The 21,519-nt window shown below is 39.1% G+C and overlaps 1 protein-coding gene across 5 annotated transcripts in view; it reads right to left on the reverse strand.

Annotated features, from left to right (window-relative positions):
- Positions 1-21,519, reverse strand: part of MYH10 (myosin heavy chain 10) — a 165,157-nt gene that overhangs the window by 28,034 nt on the left and 115,604 nt on the right. For all 5 annotated transcript variants that reach the window (XM_056115237.1, XM_056115235.1, XM_056115236.1 and 2 more), the window contains 9 exons: positions 19,247-19,316; positions 18,997-19,157; positions 13,999-14,107; positions 13,778-13,909; positions 11,707-11,913; positions 6,703-6,840; positions 6,055-6,178; positions 3,686-3,857; positions 1,563-1,775 (listed from right to left, as the gene is read on the reverse strand). In XM_056115237.1, coding sequence (XP_055971212.1) covers positions 1,563-1,775; positions 3,686-3,857; positions 6,055-6,178; positions 6,703-6,840; positions 11,707-11,913; positions 13,778-13,909; positions 13,999-14,107; positions 18,997-19,157; positions 19,247-19,316 — 1,326 coding nt within the window. The remainder of the gene's footprint in view (positions 1-1,562; positions 1,776-3,685; positions 3,858-6,054; positions 6,179-6,702; positions 6,841-11,706; positions 11,914-13,777; positions 13,910-13,998; positions 14,108-18,996; positions 19,158-19,246; positions 19,317-21,519) is intronic.

Consider the following 21,519-nt stretch of genomic DNA (forward strand, 5'->3'; position numbering starts at 1 on the left):
TTTTATAAAGTATGTATTTAGGGTATAAAGATTATATTAGTATTAGCAATATGTGTTTCTAATACTTTTATGATCTAACATAAATAAGGTAACGAGTAAAAATTCCTCTCATTAACTAGAAGAGATTTTACCTGCAAATAAGTCACTCTTTAGATAAATCATTTGCAGCACCTTTCTTAAGCATGTGGCTTCATTTAAAAAGGAAACAAGTTAGATAAATATCACTCCAGCCAATAGCCACAATAACACTGAAAGTTGAGGTAGAAGTAATTTTATAATAGCCCTGAACCATATTTCTGGCAAACTTGTTCCATAGTTTGAATATGTAACTAATAGCAGTGATTTCTATGCTGGTTTCTGTGTGTAAGCACATTTTCTCCTTTTCCCAGTGGAATGAGCCTGAGAAGGCTCGGATGAATTGTGCAGAGCGAACATGGGGGCACTGTTCTGTTGCTGCACGTCGTCAGCTTGGAGCAGCCTTATCCGCAGGTTCAGTTATGAATATGCTCATCCTCCAGAGAAAAGCGTAACAGCCCTCACAACTCTTTCCCTCCTTATTGTTCTAAGTCGTTTCTCACTTGACTATACTTTATAAACAAAGCCTGTCACTCTCGTCTTCCTCCGCTGGACCTCAGCCACTTTCTCGAGAGTGGTGGGCTACTCTTATCATCACTCACACTTGGAGCAGCCGGCAGGTTTGTGGTGTGTACATGTGTGTGTGTGTATGTAGGTTTCCTTATATTTGGGATTCCTGGGCTGGGTGTCACATGCCTGGCAGTACAGAAGATATCAGGAAGAGGCTAAGACATGTCCGGGAGATCATAATTTACGAGTTTCTATAATAATGATATCTACATGATATCAGGAGCGATGATCAGTCCTTCTGCCCACTCTGCTTACTAGATTATTGCCACCACTCTCCGGTGATTTTACATGGGCTGACATGCTAAGATTTCAACAAATGAGCCTTTTCTGGCTCTGCTCTCCTATGCTTTTCACTTTCCTCCTGCCTGTACCTGGCTGTTGAATCATGTTCAGTGCTTGCTTCTCCCCAGTGCCCACCGTTGTCTGGGTACTGGTACTCACCTTTCATCTTCTGTTTTTAGCTGATTATCTATCGTTATTCATACTAACAGCAGCTGTCACCAGAAGCCTTAGAACCCTGCTATCTCCTATTTTGGATCAGCTTCCGCTCCCTTCTTTCATCTCTTTTATTTTTGTTGATGTACTTGGTTGCTACTAGTGTTCAGAAGGCATGCAGTACCGAGAATGGAACCCAGGGCCTCAGACATGCCCCTGGTCCCATTTCTCTTCTTGCTCTGTGTACCTCAGTCTAGGGTCCACCCACATGCCCCATATACATTCTATCTATGGCTGGTTCTAACCACAGCTATTTCGACACCATTTCATTTGGCGTATTTTCAGGAGAGAGAGGCTACTCAAAATGACCGCATAAAGTAAAACACACCAGAGTAAAGCACATCCTAAATATTTCAGTCAGCACTTGGCCATTGGCAGTGGTTGGTAGGCACCTACGCTGTGCTTCTGTGTCTACTACTCACCGTAGTTCCTGCTGAGCTGCAGTGGTGTCCAGAGTGTCTTCCAGCTCTGTTTTAAGAGCTTCCAGTTCCTCACTCAAGTCCCTTTTCTGTTTTTCTGCCTTGTTTCGTGAAGCCTTCTCAGATTCAAAGTCTTCCTGAAGTTCAGCGATTTGGGCCTGCAGCTCTCTCACAACTTTGAGTGCATTGTTCTTATGGAGTGTCTCGTCATCACCTCTGTCAAAACAGCCAAGTATAAGGCTTGCTCTTCAAGCCCACGTTCTCCTTGAACACATACAGCTCCCCTCCACTCCCCTCACATGCTTCTAAAAGAGTTTCCATAAAACTAGCTTGCTTAAAAATTTTTTTAAAGTAAAGATATGAGATGCATATCTCATTTTTTTTTAACCAAGCATGAGACACACATTTTTAAAACTAAGCATGAGATACACACAGAACTGGCACACTGATAGATTGCTTCTCAGGTAAACCAACTCAAGTATGTTCCACCAGGAAGCTCTAAGTACTCATCTCTTAACCATGGCACAAAACTAGAGCAGCTTTATAGGGCCGGGGGCAGAGGCTCACAGGTGAATGAATGCCCCAAAGCTACTGGAGAGCAACAAGGACTGGAATCCAGTTTCACCCCACCCTCCAGTTTTCTTCATTAAAAGAGGAAAAGGTAGGGCAATCTCACTTTAATGATTAGAATATTGTTTTGACTGTTTTCCAGAGTAAAATGTTGTAGTAATAAGAAACTGGAAGAGGTAGTAGTTAGTCTATCAAACTGATACCCAGCCTGTAGCAATCCAACAGATTCAAAGGCATTCTGAGACACTGCAGAAGAAAGAAAAACCACTTTCATGTCTTCTACTCTGCATGTTATATTTCCTATATTTCATCTTTTTGTTTATATGTATTGCTCCCCTGTAGGGAAAGTCTTTTGTCTGGGAATAGCTGGGAGGTTTGATGTAAGGAATAGGGATGATATATGATAGTGAGTAGTAGAGAATTTTCATCTAGATTCTAGCTCTCATCTTCAAAAGTGAAAAAAGTAGAAAATTTGGTCAGAGTAAGACTTAACAGTATAGAGGACAGAGAGTCTTTGACAGAGAGATAGTATAGTGGGTAGGGCACTTGCCTTGCACTCGGTGACCTAGGTCCCATCCCTAGCACCAAGTAATAGTCCCCAGAGCACACCAGGAGTGACATCTGAGTGTAAGTCCTGAGCATCACCAGGTGTGTACCCTCACAATCACCCCTGCCCCCAGCAAAAGGAAAAAGTTTCTTGACACTAATAAATTATAAGTTTAACTATATATCCATAGTTATACTTCATAAATAAAATATTTGTAAAATGTATTAATTACATCTTATCATTTATATTCTAAAGCTACATTCTAATAGCAAATCATGCTGTGTGTGTTAGTGCAGGGGAGAAGTCTTTGTATGAAAGAGAAATCATTCTTCAAAAGTGATTTTGGGGGCTGGAGCGATAGCACAGCGGGGAGGGCATTTGCCTTGCACGTAGCCAACCTGGGCTCGATTCCTAGCTTCCCATATGGCCCCTCAAGCACCACCAGGAGTAATTCCTAAGTGCAGAGCCAGGAGTAACCCCTGTGCATTGCTGAGTGTGACCCCAAAAACAACAACAAAAAAGTGATTTTGTCTAAATTTGATATGAAATGTCTGTAGCACTGTCCTTCTGTTGTTCATCGATTTTCTTGAGCGGGCTCAGTAACGTCTTCATTGTGAGACTTCCTGTTACTGTGTTTTGAATATCAAATATATCATGGGTAGCTTGCCAGGCTTTGCCGTGCGGGCGAGATACTCTCGGTAGCTTGCCGGGCACTCCGAGAGGGACAGAGGAATAGAACTTGGGTCGGCCGCCTGGGCTGCGTGCAAGGTAAACGCCCCACCCGCTGTGCTATCGCTCCAGCCCTAAATAAATAAATAAATAAAATGTTGAGAATATAAGATTTTCTTGCTGTCCTTCCTGAAACAAATTATGTGCACATAGATTTTTCACTTCCTCACACAAGGTATTTATTCTCCCAATTTTCACCTACTCCTAGACAGAAGACACTGCTAAAAATAAATCCTGTAGTGACAGTCCAACACAAAGGTGTTTTGTGGAGAAAGCAGACCTGGCCAGAGCACCCTGCAGCTCCTCCTCCTTCTTGGCCAGCTGGATCTTAAGCTCATCGATCTGGGCCTGCAGTTCTGCAATCTGGTCCTGAAGGTCAGTGGTTTCACCATCAAGTTTTCTTTTGGCCTTTTCTAGTTCCTGACGAGTCTTCTCTTCCTTCTTTAAGCGTTCTATAGAGAAGATGCAAAAGATTGTTTTACACAGTAAATGATAACCACATGAAGAAACTCAAGATACAAACTGTTGGATAACATTGGTTTCTCCTTGCTTCTCCTGCAGGGAAGTTAGGTTTACTGAGTTACTCCCACCACAGTGCTCCTGAGGTACACCCAATTCCATTAGGCATTAATAATCCTACATTGCTTTTCTCTTTCCTCTATGTTTTTTGCATGGTTTATGTCCTTTTTGTATAGACAAAGGAAGACAGTTGATGCTATGCTTTTGCAACATGGGAGCTAACTGACTCCAAATAATATTTCCTCCTGGGCATCCATCATATTTACTTGACTTAAGCTTCAGTTGCTCTTACTTCCTAACATCCCCAAAAGGAGAGTCCCGGCGAGGGACTTGGATGGACCCAGGGTACGCTGTAAGCTACCCTGGCATTGAAAAAGAGACAAGCTAAATAATAAGTTAAGTGCATGGTCATGGAACAAACTCTGCCATGACCCAAAAAGAAGTAACTGAATAAGGACTCTGCTGGGGTTAGGAAAGACTACCCTGGCCTTAGGACTGTGGACTGGGATATATAGCGAGATGACCCCAGGAAGATCCAACCTTTAAGTTTAAGATCATCTCTTACTGTGTTCATATAAAATGAATAGAAATAAATGGATTACTAGCTAAGAAAAGGAGAAAGCAATAAGCCTTAGATGGAATCTCACCCTTGGTTGGATCTCCAAGTAATCTAGAGTGCTGAACCCCCAAATGGTCCCTGAGTTAACTGCCTAGAAGAACTTCCCCTGAAGGAGGGGCTTTACACTTGCTTATTGTTATGGTAAGTTCAATCCTACCTACGTGTACCTCCACCCTTCACAATTTCTATATAACTATGCTGAAATAAGAATAAACAGTCACTGGTTACCAATAAGCCTGTGTCCCCATTCCTTCGTTCCCATTCCTTTGTTCATTTGTCACTGTCAGGTGGCCAGGGGAACAGTTTTAGGCCACCAAAATGCACCTACAATTTGAACTCACACAAACTAATGTTGAAGATAAGTCATTTTATTCAAAACGGCATCATTTCCTGTCTCAGTTTCTTATTCACTTGAAATCCATGAAGACCAAATTAAAGATAAGTTAAAACAGTGGGAGAAGGAAGTCTTAAAGAAGACACTAGATAGATTCTCAGGACAGATTTTTTTTATTTGGCCCCCAAATGAGATTTTGTCCCTGAGTTAATCTTGGGGCAGAGGGGTCAGGGGACTGGCCATACCCAGCAGTGTTTAGGGGCTATTCCAGGAGTGACCACTGGCGGTGCTGTGGGAGCTTATGTTGTGCTGAGGATCTAACTGGGGTTGAAATGGGCAAGGCAAGTGCCTTCCCCCATATTCTATCTCAACCCCCTCAGGATATTTTTTGTTTTTGGGGCATAGTTATTGTTTATCAGGACTTACTCCTAACTCCGTGCTCAGAGATTATTTCTGGTAGGGCTCAGGAGACCATATGTGGTGTTGGAGATTGAATCTGGTTTGGGCTCGTGCAAGGCAAGCACCTAACCTACTGTCCTAGCTCTCTGGCTGCAGAATTTATTTTATGGGGAATAAACACACACTATGGAGTCAACTTCCAGTCTCTTTTCTTTTGCAGAAAGTAATGACTCATTTTATGGAAATTCTGGGATTTAACCATATTACTCTTGCCATTAGAAAGAGAAACTCTTACCCTCAGCAATTTTTTTCTATGCCAGTCATTTTTTTCACACTTGAGATTTATTAACATGCACGTAAGATATAAATAAGAGGATACCTTTGAGATTATCAGAGTATATAAAAAGTATATAATAAAAAAATTATGCCTGTCAATTTTCATGTCAGTAGCCAGACCCCCTGTGAAGTGAGATGTAGGAGTCTTAATACTCTTCTTAGATTAGAAACACACAAATATAATGGCTTGTATGATTTAAATATAATTCAGATCCTTAATGTGTCAACCAAACAGAAAAAGTTTAAAGCAAATATTTTAAAGATTTAAATATTTAAAAATTTTTAAAGTTTATCAGGTTTATCACCACTGGTGATAATCAATACAATGTATCTATTTTTGTAACTGAATCCAAACTAAGGCACATATTAGTAACTGCTCTGTATATTTTACTGTGATGCATGTTCTGATAATCCTAAATTTCTCTTGCTCAAACACACTAACCTTCTAAATCTGATATCATTACTTCTTGCTTATTTCTGATTTTGGCCAAGTTTTTTGCCTTTTCTTCCTCTTCTGCCAGCAGAGAAGAACATTCAGCAATGCGATCTTCCATGAGTTTCTTCTCCTGAATAGAAAAAAAAATTTAATTGTTTTAGGAGAGGTGCTCAAAATATCGCATGGGATTTGTAATACTTAAAAAATGATTTTGGGGCTGGAGGGTAGAGCAACGGCATAAAGTGCCTGTCCTGCAAATAGCTGCTCAAATTTAAATTCCCATTGTGCCACAATTGTTAAATATGATCCTGGCAGCTCTGCTGTATATGGAGCAGCAAACAATTTCTAGCCACACCACAGCCAAGTGTACGGAAGCACAACAAAGGAGAGGGTGGCAAAGGGCTGACAACTCCCGTTGAGCACCGAATTGGGCCAGGAAATGTGATCCCAAAGGAGCACATCTGTTACTACTACAGTGACCTCTGGTGGACACCATAAGAACGTGTGTCTCAAATCCTGGTGAGCACTAAGGTAGTGCTGGGGATTGAGCCTGCATCACTACGTGCAAGACAAGCACTGTACTCACTCTACTATCCCTCCAGCCTAACTTACTTCCATATTCTAAAATTAACTTTTTAATAAAAATATTCTTACTTTGATAAATTTGGAATTTTGATCTTCGAGAAGAAGAATCTCCTCCTCCATCTTCTTGATTTTCGCCTCTGCTGTCACCTTCTCCAGTTGCAGCTTTTGCCGGGCCCCTTCTTCCTCATCTAGTTGCTCCTCTAGGTCCTTATGAGAAGAACAAACAGTCGATTCCCACACATTCTCCACAAAATTCTACATACACTAATAACTGAAGGAATGCATGTTAAAAGAAAACACCAATTTTTGATTTTCAAAATGGCATAGGTAATTGTTATTTTATAGCATTTCAGACATCATTCATATGCATATATGGTAACAGAGGGTACCAACAAATGCCATGGTCTCAAGTATCTGGATCAAAGCCCATGCAGGAGGTATGGGTGTGCTCTTGGCTCTACTCACTCAAGTGGCACTTCCCCATCCTCCTCTCCACACTGCGACACCACTGAGTTCAGTTACTTAACAACCCTGCCCTCTCACTCACTATCCACAGAAAAAGCAGGTTCTGAAGAAAAGACAGAAACTTGCTACCTGGACCTTGTTTCCAGCCAGCACTGGAGTGTAGGTTGCTGATCATGTGACACCCCCAAAACTATGGCCAGAGCTCTGTCTGAAGTAATGTTCAGTTATTGCATGGGGAGAAAGTTTTCCAGAGAAAACAAAAATGATTCATAAAGGACTTGGGTAAGATACTCTTTTTAGGAAACTTATTCTTCTTTTGATTTATGGAGCATTAGAAAAAAAATTTAAATTGTCGTTGCTTTGCCATTAGGAGGGAAAAAAAAATTTCAGCCCTCAAGAAAGCAAAAATACTTATACAACTGTTTCTCAGAACAATTAGTAAGGAGCCAGCAGCAGTCTTTAATAAAATAATATCCACTGTAGGTTTCTGAAAACAGAATTGAATATTAACAATATATTGGTGAAGTTTGTGCCCACGTTGCCCCTTAGGTCCTAACTGTTCATTTTTGTTGCCTTGGGACAAGATTATGGGACAAAGCTGCTTCTTCCATCAGCCCTTCTCCCAGAGCCCTCGGTCCTGCTCTGCTCAGAGCAGCCTTCCCATGTCAATTTTCCTTGACAACTGACAATCTTTTATCTACATTTTCCTCAAAAATGACAGATGAGGTAGCATTTTGAAAGGGTAACTACTTTTATTGTCGACAGAAGTTTCTCTGACAGCTACAGCTATAAAAATCTTTGACTTCTGAGTTTCCAACAGGCACATTCATATGGTGTGTAGATACAAGCAGAGCCCATTAAATATACTCCTTTGTAGACACAAAGAAATAAGGAGGAAGTAAGACTCTAAGAGAAGTGTTGGGCATCTAGGCATTGGTAGGTCACAAACTCTAAACACTCGTGGTACAATATAAAAATCAATCACAACCCCAGGACCCATCTCATAAACAGGTGAACTATGAAGAAGAGAGAGCCTCAGCTCTGAAGAAACCCAGGAGCAAATGGCTAAATTTAGGTGTCTTTTAAAGATGTAAGTACCCAATAGGTACACTTTCTCTGGATCCACTGACCATACTACTCAAAGTCATCTAGGAAAAAAACGAGATTTTTTCTGGCCTCTTTACATTCTGTGACTGTTCATAAGATTCAAAAGACCAAAGAAAGTTTAGCTATAGCTTTGGTCACAGACTTACAAAGGACCGGGTTCTCCCCAAGCCCTTTGGTCATAGTCAGGAAAGGATTTGCTTCTGAAAGACGTGACACTCAGGGAAAGAAGTGATAGTGAAGGAAGGGGTCAGAATCACCCAACAAATGCATATGCACTACTGGGGATGGCATGGTGGATGCTGCAGGCATGCCAAGATCAGAAACCAAGGAGAGATAAAAACATGGCAAGTTTAGTCAAGGTATTTTCCATAGACAAGCGCAGAAATAACTACATGTCTTAAAAACAGTAACGAAGTGGGGCCAGCATTCCATATGGTCCTGAGCACCACCAGGGCTGATTCCTCAATGCAGAGCCAGGAGCAACCCCTGAGCATTGCTGGTTATGGCATCCAAACAAAACAAAACAAAAGACAAAAACCCAACAACTCAGTACATTTGTCAACTTGAGTGATAGCACAGCGGTAGGGCACGCAGCCCACCCGGGTTCAATTCCTCCGTCCCTCTCAGAGAGGCCGGCAAGCTACCAAGAGTATTTCGCCCGCACGGCAAAGCCTGGCAAGCTACCTACCCGTGACGTATTCGATATGCCAAACACAGTAACAAGTCTCACAATGGAGATGTTACTGGGCCCGCTTGAGCAAATTGATGAACAACGGGAGGACAGTGACAGCTATTCCCAACCCAAATAATAAGAGAGCTAAGAGTCCTTGTTCTAGTTCAGACACTTAAGGAAGATGAGAGAGGAAAAGAAATGGTCACATCGGCTACCTCTAATTCCCTGCCTTTGAATTTACCTGCCTCTTCTGGGGGAAAAAAGCAAGAGAGTGTGTGTGTGTGTGTGTGTGTGTGTGTGTGTGTGTGTGTGTGCGCGCGCGCGCGCGCGCCATATCTGGTGGTGCTCAAGGTTTACTGCTGGTGGACTTGGGGGACCATATGGGGTGTGTGTGTGTGTGTGTGTGTGTGTGTGTGTGTGCGTTTGCCACATCTAGTGGTGCTCAAGGTTTACTCCTGGTAGGCTTGGGGGACCATATGGGGTGTGCTGAGGATCAAACCCAGGCTGGCCATGTGCATGACAAGCACCCTACCCACTGTACTATTACTCGGCCCCAGAAGATATTTTTTTAAACACCTCTTGTTAAAAAAAAAAAAACTAGGCCATTCCTTTGGAAGCCAACATGGCAAAGTGCAGCAAGCTTGAAAAAAAAAACATTTTCTTCGATATAGCACTCAAAAAAAATAGTCACTGATATGAGAAGAAGTCGCAAAGTGTTAATCTGAGGAACTAAGAACATGCTACTGATATATGATGATAATGAAATGCTGTACTTATACAATGGAATAACATGCATTAATTATAATTCACATTTTGAAATAACTTTTGAGAAGTTTTAATAAAGAAATTTTATATTATGAATAATATAAAACCACACCAAGACACATACTTAATTCATTATATTCTAATGCACATTTTGGGGAAAGGAGAAGTGAACACGAAAAAAACTGAAATACATAGGTTAATGAGAAATGGGCTCATTTCAAATATGGTGAACACATGAGTATGTCACCAAACCAGGTGTGATCTTAGCATTTACACATATTTTTATTATAATATTCTTATATCAATAAAATAATTATTGTACATAAATAAATATTTGTGGTGACTTTAAGAATCCTTGAATTTGCTATGTAATTCCCCGTTAAACCTTTGTAGAAATTTACTTTTTACTGTGAAAACTTCAAACACAGAGTAAGTAGAATAAAGAACCACCCAAGGACATATCACTCCAATTTTAACAGGAGTGATCCCTGTGCACAGAGGCAGGAGCACTCCTTGAACACAGACAGCTGTGGCCCGAAATACAAAAAATAAAAGTAAAACGAAATAAAATAAAGCACTTATCCTAAAGTGTGCAAAGACTCTTTTTTGTTACTTATTGGCCCTTATTACACACTCTTAAGGTAAGAACTGTCACTGTCCTCCCGTTGTTCATCGATTTGCTCTAGTGGGCCCAGTAACGTCTCCATTGTGAGACTTGTTACTGTGTTTGGCATATCGAATACGTCACAGGTAGCTTGCCAGGCTTTGCCTTGCGGGCGAGATACTCTTGGTAGCTTGCCGGGCTCTCCGAGAGGGGCAGAGGAATTGAACTCGGGTCGGCTATGTTGGCCACTTGCAAGGCAAATGCCTTACCCACTGTGCAATCGCTCCAGCCCAAGGTAAGAACAGAGAACCTAATACTATGTGTTTCATATAATTTCAACTAATAAATGAATCCGTGTATTTTTAAAGAAATATATGTAAGGAAAAATAATGAAGATAATGAAGAAGATTATGAAGTGTGATTTGTATTTGTATTCTTTAGGTTTTCGACAGCAACTTTGGTTATAAAGGGTAGAGGTGAGAAATTCTGAAAGTCACACAGGCGTGTTTTCCCAAGGAATAGTTACTACAGAAACTCCAATATTTCATTACTGAGAAAAAATATCAATATTTAATTAATACAGAGAATAACGTATCTTGAGAAAACAAATCCTGTGTGTGTGTGTGTGTGTCCTTTTTACAGCTTTTGGGTACTCTGCTAATATATTTTGGAATATTGGAAAGCTGTTTATTGAAGAATAAAAGATGTCATGATTTATTATATGGGTTAGTTGCTAACCTAGCTTTTGGGGGCTGGAGAAATATCTGAATTGTCTGATTTGTAAATTTAAGCTATTAGGTGAGAAAAATTAAGGGAGACATGGGAGAAAGTTTGGTATTAGCCGATAAGATGTTGGTGACAGATGTAGATACCTTGATATTCAAGAAAGAAGAGGTGAAAAAAAAAAAAAAAAAAGAAATAAACTTCTGGAACACATTCTAAAAAAAAAAAAAAAAAAGAAAGAAGAGGTGAGCACATTTTAGGTGTGAGAAAGAAGAACTATTTTATAAAATTCATTTAGGTATTCAACCATCTACACAGATGGCTGTGTTTCATATGAGCATAATTTGCAGCTCAAGAAAGTAACTTACAGAGAAAAGCGAAGTTTCTTATTCTAATTCTTGGTGATTTTTTATGAATCAAATTAGTACGGATGCTCTTATGAACAGAGGAAACAATAGAATTTTTAATGACATCAAGAACAAATTAGGTTCCCTACAAAATACAGATCCCTGGAGACTAATTTTCAACCACTTTACTTCCTGAAATATGTCACACGAGAACATAAAATTCCTATTTTTAAAAAATAAACAAATGCATGCTAGAAGAAAATCTATTACATGTGTGTTTCAAAGGATGGCAATGTATATGACTTGCAACCTTGTTTATAGATGACTCATAACCTTTTTCTCCTTGGTGAACACAAAATCAAAAATATAAATAAAAATGATCAAGAAACCTGAATATGTGCTTGCATTTTTTTCTTTTCATTTTGGAGGATTTGGTTTCTTTCTTCCTCTTCTTCAACCCGAGACTCCAAGTCATGTAAAATCTCTTCTAGCTCCTGCTTTTTAGCAGCAAGTCTTGCTCTCATCTCTTCTGCTTCAGCAAAGAGTTCAGTCTCTGCTTGAAGTTGTTCTGCAAGGATATTCTTCTCCTCTAAAAGCTGCAACAACAATAAAGAGTCAGCACTATAATTTCACCCCAGTGTATACACAAGATACAATTACCATTATAACAGATAGTGAGTTATAACAGATAGTGAGTATCACCAAAACCACGTTTTACTTTATAGGTCTATTCATATTTCTCATTTAAAATTTTTGTTTTAAGGCCACACCTAGCAGTGCTTATTCCTCAGGGATCACTCCTGGTGGGGCTCAGGGGACCAGATGGGGTGTTAGGGATCAAACCCAGGTTGACTGCATGCAAATCAAGTGCCCTACCCACTACACTATCTCTTTGGCCCCCCCATTTAAATTTTCTTTACTCTTACTGTATTTTACACTTGTAAATTTTGCCTATTTCTTAGAAACTCTAAAATATATGAACACAGAATATTTAAAAAAGCTTTATGACAGGGAGACATGATAATGGCCACAATAAGATCCAAGTATAAAATAAAGGTTAATGCAGGGGTTGGAAAATAGTATTGTGGGTATTGCACCTGCCTTGCATGTGGTCTTTTCAGAGCCAAGAGTAAGCCCTGAGCACTGCTGAGTGTGCCCCACCCTCCCTATCCCCTCAAAAAAGTTGCACTTAGAAAGTTAATACAATACAATATATTTTAGATGACGGAGTTGAAAACATAAGTTATGTAAATGAAAATAGGCAATAAACCATACTGTATGAAATGATTTGAATTTACTTAATTGGTTTAAAGTCATATAGCAATTAATCATTACAAAATGATTTTATTTTTTAAAAAATGTATTTTATTTATAATTACATTTACCATTCCTTTAAGTTTTGTTAAAGCAAGTAATATGATATATGGGGGTAGGCTGGGATTGGGAAGGAACCTGGGTACATAGGTGGAGAAAAGGGAGCACTGGTGTTGTAACAATGGAAACCTGAACAACTCTATTATGAACAACCTTGTAAATCACTATGTCTTTATAAAAATTAAAAGAAAAAAGGATTTGAAAGTTAAAATTATGTACCACGGTCAAAAATGTTATCTTCAGCTATAGAAAAATAACAGATGAAAACATTTTGGTTGATTCTGTTGCTTCAAGTTATCCTGAATAATATACTTCCTATTCTGGAGCTGGAAGATCATTTAGAGAGGAGAGTGCTTATATAATCCCCTGAGCACTACCAGGAGTGACCCTAATAGCACCTGAGGACCTCTGGGTGTGTTCAAAAAACCCAGCCCCTCACCCAACAAGAAAAACACTTTGTATTCTTCTACTGGATAATTTGAAAAGTGGCAAAAATTATGAGGGTAAGTATTTGACAGCAATGAAGTTCATGGTAACTAGTAAAGATGTTTGGTAATATTCTTGGGGCTTCTTCCATTAATTTTTTAGGATTCAAACACTAAAATTCTAATATTGTCATCAGCAAACATTTCTAGGCCTGTTCTGTTTATGGAGCTTAACTGCCTGGAAAGTAATGCTGGTTCTCAAGACCACCACTGCTGGAGACAGCACATATGGGGGCTCTGGCCTAGCCCTACCTTTTATTTTTGGAGGATACAGTTGTGAAGGGTGATAATAATAGTGGAGCCTCACTAAAAACAGCTGGAGAAACACATGCCTGGCAGCAAACATGATTTCCTGCATGTCTGAAGAACGACAAAAGCAAAAGCGCCGGAGAAAACTGATTTTAGGATATAAAATATCAAAATGCATGGCATAACGATTATTACTTTTATTCTCAAAATGTAAATACTTTGTGAATCTGTGGAAAACAGACGTAAGATGATGAGGTAGAAAGAGCTATTCCTAATTAAATAAGGGTGAGATTTTCTCTGAATGGGAGATCTCATGAATTCAGGAAACAGTTTATGAAGTCAACGCAGATACCTGCTGATGCTTCCTCTCCATTTCCTCAAGCTCTCCTTCCACTTTTGTTTGCTTTTCCTTCACTTTCAACAACTCCTCATCTTTAGCTTGAAGTTCTTCCTCTTGGCGAGTAACTTGTAGGAGTGGTTTCACCTGTGACAAAAGTAGAGTTTATCTTTATGTCTCCCTCCAATGGACTCCACATCATAAGCTCTAATTAGGGAGAAGTATACAAAATCCACCTTTGTGAAGACTCGCCACCACTGCCAATGCCGTAACTTCAGATATGCTGCACAGTTCCTCTGCAAGACTTTTAGGGCACTTAATTGTTGCTGTTTCTTGGCAAAGGCCCTGAAGAATGGTAGAAAAAGTTATTAAGTAGAAAAAAAAGAGTTTTAGTAGATGTTGTAATAAGTAGGTTCCTAAGGGCGAGCATTCTTCTTAGCTAAGCTGGGCTACAAAAATCAAGAACCAAGTTAAAGTGCAATAATTCACTGGTCTGCTCAGCAGAACTCACTTACATATCATAGGATTCTTTGCACTTTCTTCTCAAATGCTTCCTTAAACATTCTGCCATTTACCCATATACGCATGTGTGCAAACACCCCTGCTATAAACTCCGATATTACTGGGGTGGTGAAGGCATGGTGACAGGGATCCCTTATCTGCCCTTTGCCCTTGCTCTTTACATCTGTCAGGGAGAAAACATTCTTCCCCATTTCTATGGTAATTTTCTTCCTCCAGCTCTCCGCTTTCTCATAATATAGTACAGCATCTCTGTAATGGAGCAGACCAAGAGATCTGGGTATTAATGCTTCCCAGTTACAGGTGGAGGCTCAGAGAGAGGTCATGTGACCTTCCTCTAGACCTGGAGATAATTCCTGAACTGTGGAATTCTTGTCTCCTCACCTCTACATCGGGAACTTCTCATTTCCCACACATGGCCCAGGACCCTTTTCCTATTTATAGTTATCCCGGTAGATCTTGTTTCTCACTTTCCTGCAGGAACAAACTATTCTTTCAAGAACCCAGCCCCTTACCTGACAAAAACAACCCCAAGTGAAGCTTACTGCTCTGCTTGTCCTTCTAGGATACAATTTATCTCCTACCCTACAGGAGCCACAGGCAAATGTTCCTTTAACTTTATTCCCTCACATCCAGGAATCTGGTTTCTACCTCATCATTCTTCTGAAATTATATTTTAGATAAAGGGTCCTCTAGATTTTGAGTTATCAGCTTTTTATTTTTTTTAATTAGTCAAATCAATTTTGCTTTCTCTGCTGCACATCTATGTGAACTGTCCATTTCATGATGACTTTTGTCTCCTTAGTTTCATAGTACAAATGACCTGGAGTTTCTTTCACCCCTCAGAGAACTTGACTCCATTTTAATTATCTACCTATGTGGTTCTTTTCTCAACTTCTTTGAAGCTAAGACCATGGTCCAACAGCTTTTGCAAGGGGCCAAAACTTGAACTGTAAAAAATTAGAATTATTCATTCACTCCAACAAATGCTAGTGTCGGGATTCATGTGGTATCTTAAGATCTGACTGTTGAAGTTTTAGAGTACAAATGAATGTTTTTCACCATTCTGTTACCTTGAGTATAATGTTTCTTTGCAGGAATCCTAGAGTGTCCATCTCAACAACTACTAATTCTTTCCTGGTGATTAGAAATTTTCTTGAGCACAGCTTTGTGACTATATTTCTGCTCTCTATAAAGATTTATTTCTTCTTTTTTATTGCTCCTAGTCAGGAAAGTATGGCAACATCTAAATTGCAATAATTCTTATAAGAAAATCCTAACAATCTCAAATATATTTTTTCAAAGATTAAAGCATCCCCTTTCCAATTCTAGCGATGTCCTTCAAGAATGCTATACAAGTTCAATCTTTGTTATTTTTATTACTTTTGGGATTTGGGGGTTACACGTGGTTGTGCTCAGGTTATTCCTGGCTCTACACTCAGGAACTACTCCTGGCAGTGCTTGGGGGACAAAATGAGATTCCGGGATTGAAGTGGGTTGGCCATGTACATGGCAAATGCCCTACCTGCTGTACTATTACTCTGCCCAACAAATTCAATCTTATTAAAAACTCTAACCTTATTTGTATCTTTGAACCCTGTTATATAAAATTGTGAAATGAGTCAAGAATATGTCAGCCACTTCTTTAGGAGTTGGCTTTCCTTGTCTACAACAATCAACATTTTATAAACCGATTAGTATTTATTAAGTCCCTGCTCTGTTTTAGGCACCTTCCTAGTTATATTTAATGGGTAATAGTGACCTGCATCTGTGGAAAATCATTCTGTCTTCAAGTGCCTACAAAGCTGAAGTTACTTCTGTTTCTTCTTCCCTCTTTATGATTTATCCTAATGTTTTCCAGGATGCTTCAACCTCAAATTAATGAATTTTCATAGAGATCTCTTTTTCACTATTATTCTAACACTGTTCTGCCGTTTTTAGGTTATAATCTGGTTCTTTTATACAGAGTGTCTTCTATTAACACATCCTAGACTTTTATTTTGACAGTGCTCAAGGCTCAGGGATTACTCCTGGTGGGGTTCAGTGAACAATATGCAGTGCTGGAGATTGAACCTAGTTTGGCTGCATGCAAAGTAAGAGACCTACCCACTGTACTATCTCTCCAGCCCTACATTCTAGTCACAACCCTAATCTTACCATATATTAAAATATTACATAACATTGGGTACAAAATGACATAGGCATGCTAGTTTATGTAGCTGATTTAACAGATATGTTAGTTTTTTTTTTTTATTTATTGAATCACTGTGGGAAAGGTTACAAAGCTTTCAGGTTTACGTCTCAGTCATGCAAATATCAAACACATTTCCCTTTACCAATACTTATTTTTTACCATGAAGAACCCCAATAAAACCCCCCCCCACCCACCCCTCCCCATCCCTGTGAGGCAGATGAATTCTAGTTAACACTCTATCTGCTTTGATTAGATTCATTGTTTCAATAAAAGATTCACCACTATTTTTTAGAGTTTACCCCCCCCCCCCCAAATCAGACATGCTGAAAAAGCATTGTGAAGTGATTTGCTTTCTACAGGTGGGTTCAAGAATTAAATGTTGGTTATGGATTTCTGCTATTTTACCTATTGACCCTGGAGGTATTTCTACTGAAAGTCAGATAGTTAAGAAATTGGTTTCTGTGTTCTGGAGTCGTGGCCGTGCTGGAGAGCCGGCGGCCACATGGTAGCCTTGTGGACAGCAGGTATGAGCCGGGAGTGTGGGGGCGACTAAAACCTCATGGGAAGGGGGGCGTTTCGCTCCGCCCTTCACGCCCTACCGAGGCCACAGATATGTTAGTTTTAAGTTCTTAAAATGAGATAAAATATGTATTTATCATGTTTTTTTTTTTTAGTATGGATATTGATGAAAATTTTGTAGGGTTTAGACCTCAATAAAAACTGCATGAATGGGGAACTGGGAGGTGGCTTAGTGGTTAAAGTAACTGTCTTGCAAAAACAAGGCCATGAATTCAGTCCCTGGTATCGCTACATGTGCCAAATAAGATCCGAGAAGCTCTGCTTACATGAGATCTCTGGCACCGCAAGTTATTTCTGATTCCATAGGAGCCAAGAGTGTGTGACCACTGCAACTAAAGGAATGTGGTGAGCACCAGAACTAAGTGTGTGTGTATTATGCAATCCCTGGGCCACTGCACCAACATCCATGGGGGAAAGAAAAAAAATGAAATAAAAATAAAGTCAAGCTCTGTGCATTTTTTAAAAAAAGCTGCACATACTTTCACAATTTTTATACTTTAGTTTTCACCCTTTTGGCATAATCCATTTCTGGCAGTTGCAAAGCTTTACCTAATCCTGGGATGTGAGGAAGGCATGTGACTAGGATCCATGTGTTCCTTCAGTCACTGTGTGGTATTTAGGGACAACGGGTTTGTTAAAATAGGTTTATTTTATTTCTTAAATAGGCTCTAAGCATTCATTTATATAACCCAAGTTGTCTTCCTTCTAGCCAAATGTTTTCTAATATGAATTTTCAAGAATACCATTCATTCTCCAAAGTTTCATTCTACCCTTTTATCTTGATATTATATTTTACTGTAGACACAAAAATATCACCTCTACTCAGTTGAAAATCCTCTCCTTGACCAGTAACCGGTCTTCAATCAAAGCTGCTCTCCAACTCACATCTAAAATATACTGTTACAGAACATTAACTTTCCAAGTGCAGGCTTTCAGATTATTTATCAGAATGGTCTGGAATGGCACTGGGGTGGTCTCTCAGTGGTAGAGAATATGCCTTACATGTATGAGGCTCTGGGTTCAAATTCAATTGTCCCTCCCAACAACACCAAAAAACAAACAAAAGAACAAACCAGCAATAAAAACATCTCTTTGGATGGCAAATATTTAGCCCCCTCAATTTCTCTCACTTCCAAATCCTAAATTTTTTTTCTAGGATTAAAGAAAACACCCCTGTTAACTCTAGATCCAAATCAATTAATTATAAGTTGCCCGACTCTCTCAAATTCAAAATTCTCCACCACAACATTGGGCCTGGGTATCACCATCTTCCAGTAAATCACAACAGCTTCCCAATTGGCCACCCAATACTGCACATGCTTTGCCTACAATACATTTGCACGTGATGACTTGAAAATATAAATGACCTCTCTATTGTTCAGCTGCACTTTTTTTTATGCTTCTTGGGTCATACCCAGTGATGCAGAGGGGTTACTCCTGGTGCTGCACTCAGGAATTACTCCTGGTGGTGCTCAGGGGACCATAAGGGATGCTGGGAATGGAACCTGGGTTAGCAGTGTACGAAGCAAACGCCCTACCCGCTGTGCTAATGCTCCAGCCTCAAGAGCTGCACTTTTAACACCTGTCAAGAGCCCACTTCTCAAGCATCTTGTAACTTTCTTCTTGTCTGCCATGAATCAACTACAATGGATGGCTTCACTTTCTCAAATGACACCATACTTTTCCATAACTGGTATAGCTCTCTCACCAGAAGTCTTCTTTTACACAGGCCAAGACCCATGCTAAAGCAGGATCCCTACCTTTCAATTTTTTGGCTGTGGTATTTATTTCCTTGTTTGCTTTCTTAGTGCAACATCCTTTTATCTTCTTACCTTTCCCACGAGAATACATTTTCATACCAAGGACCTTACATGGGACTCGCATTTCTTTCACAAAACACAATGCTTAGCACAAGCACATATTTAGTAATTCATCCACTTACTTTCTGGCTAGATAACCTCTGCAAACAGCTTGGAAGAAGATAATGATATCGGTAATTTTTAAATCTCTTTCTTCCTCTAAGTGTGCCAAAACTCCAGCTCTGAAAAAAATCTTGCTCTGTCCAATTCTATACAAATTTGGATCCAATTCTAAAGCCCGAATCTTAGAGAAAAAGAAAAAACATTTAACTTTTTTGTTATAGGGAAAACATAACAATAGCCTACAAACCAGAAAAATCAAGAAAAGTTTACCATTCGCTCACAAGCCTGTTTGCCATCCATAAAACCTTTAGGAATAGCATTTGGAGTTAGGATCTCATATCTGTAAGAAAAGCAGTCAAAAAATCTTTTGTAAAAATTTGTAAAAACATTACAGTTTTTACATTGTCTAAGAGGCAATAATAGTTTTACATTGTCTAAGAGGCAATAATATGGTGATTATCAAATTATGAGTGAAGATATGACCAGATGATAATCTTAGTTTTCCTGAGGATCTCACTGGTATTCCTGAAAATAAGCAGCAAAATAAAAAATAAGTTAAAGGTACAGGGCTTGGTCTAATAAGTTGTGGCAGAGAAAGATAGCATGGAATATTTTTAAAAACCTTGTGTTCCTTTATCACCCAGAAAGTGTTCATACTTTAAAGATGCTAGGAGAAACCAGGCTCTGTCATCCCTGTCAATTTGTAGGCAACAGAAAAGGCTTTAAGCAAGATAAATGCAAAGAAGTCCCTTATACAGAATAGCAGAAAGTATCAAGATAACACTTAAAATAGCTTTGACTAGGGTATGTATGTTTACTGGGCTATACATTTAAGATGTGAGCACTTTGTGTATGTAGGTAATACCCTGGCAAAATAAAATTTTGCAGAATGATAAGGGCTACATTATAGGATAAATTCTGATATAATCAAACCTGGACACCAATTATAGGCATGTTATTTACTGCCTTTATTTTACTCTGAAGATACTGTGTGTTTTAAAAACTGAAAGTTTGTAGTATCTCTGTAGGTACTATTTTTTTGAACATGGGTTTGTTGCAGTGTCATATTTACATGTCATATCTAAGGTATACATTGTTTCTTACAGCATAATGCTATTGCAGACAGAACTGTAGTATAAAATAAATAAAAAAAACGGGAAATCAAAGATTTTGTGGCAAGCTTCATTTCATTGCAGTGTGTATTGTGCTACTGCATGGCATCAAACCTGAAATATCTCTGAGGTATGCCTTTTCTTCTAATAACAAAAAGTAGAAATCTATCAGACTTATACCACAGGATAAAATTAAGGACTTCCCCCTCAAACCCAGAAAGACTGGAATAATGTCACAACTAGATTCTATGCAGAATAATTAGAGAAAAGGCCATTCAATTCATTTATTTATTTGTTAAATTAAAACTATTTTATTAAAGATTTTTTGTTGTTGTTGTTCTGTTTTCAGGCCACACCTGCTGGTACTTAGGCTACTCCTGGCTCTGCAATCAGAGATCACTCCTGGCAGGGCTTGGGGGACCATAGGGGTTACTGGGAATCAAACCCAGGTCAGCTGCATGCAAGTCAAGTGCTATAACGATTGTACTATATTTCTCCAACCCCACAATTTTTATGGAACAACAAATGTTACCACAATTGGAAACCTTCCAGGAGTTAAAAATGATAGAAGTAAATTATCTTAATTATTAAAGGAAATTACACAATAAATTTAAAGAGTAACTACTACCTATTTTATGTTCTTATTACACGACTTTTCCTCGTTTTTGTTTTCTCTTTAATGCATCTTTTTTTCTATTTTGTTAAAAGGACTATAAGTATACATACATAAACACACACACAGAAGAAAAGATTCACATGTACACAATACATATAAATATAGTGACATAGTCATTGAAAAAAGATTCATTCATTCATTCATTCATTCATCCTGTTATTCGTCGATTGCCTCGAGCAGGCCCCCGTAACGTCTCTTTCATCCTAGCCCTGAGATTATATTCAAGGCTCTTTAGGAGAATGAGACCCATCATTGTTACTGGTATTTGGCATATTTGGTACGCCACGGGGAGTTTGCCAGACTCTGCCCTGTGGGCAGGCTACATTCGATAGCCTGTGTTGTTGCCATGGTATGAAAAAAGATGGGACAAAAAAATTAGGAGTCACCCCTGAATGATTTTTATATATCTTTTACTTCACTTGCCTTTTCAAATTTGCTTCAGATGTAGGGCGTTTGCTTCAGATATTTGAAAAAAAAAGTTTAAAAAAATAATTTGTGTAAATTCCATAAAGAATGGTCTGAATGAAAACTTTATAGGTTCTTAGCTTTTAGATACTGATCTCACAACAGACTTCAGGGCCCAACAGTTTTTGTAGCACCATTAGCACATTATCTCTAGGTAGGTGCTCAATAGTCTTAAGCAGGGGCTGGTGAGACAGCACAGCAGGTAGGATGCTTGCCTTACGCATGGCCAACCCGGGTTCAATCTCCAGCATCCCATTCGGTTTCCTGCCAGGAGTATCTGCTAACTGCTA

This window comes from Sorex fumeus, unplaced genomic scaffold, assembly GCF_029834395.1.
Source record: "Sorex fumeus unplaced genomic scaffold, SorFum_2.1 ptg000028l, whole genome shotgun sequence".
In the NCBI taxonomy this organism is placed as follows: Eukaryota; Metazoa; Chordata; class Mammalia; order Eulipotyphla; family Soricidae; genus Sorex; species Sorex fumeus.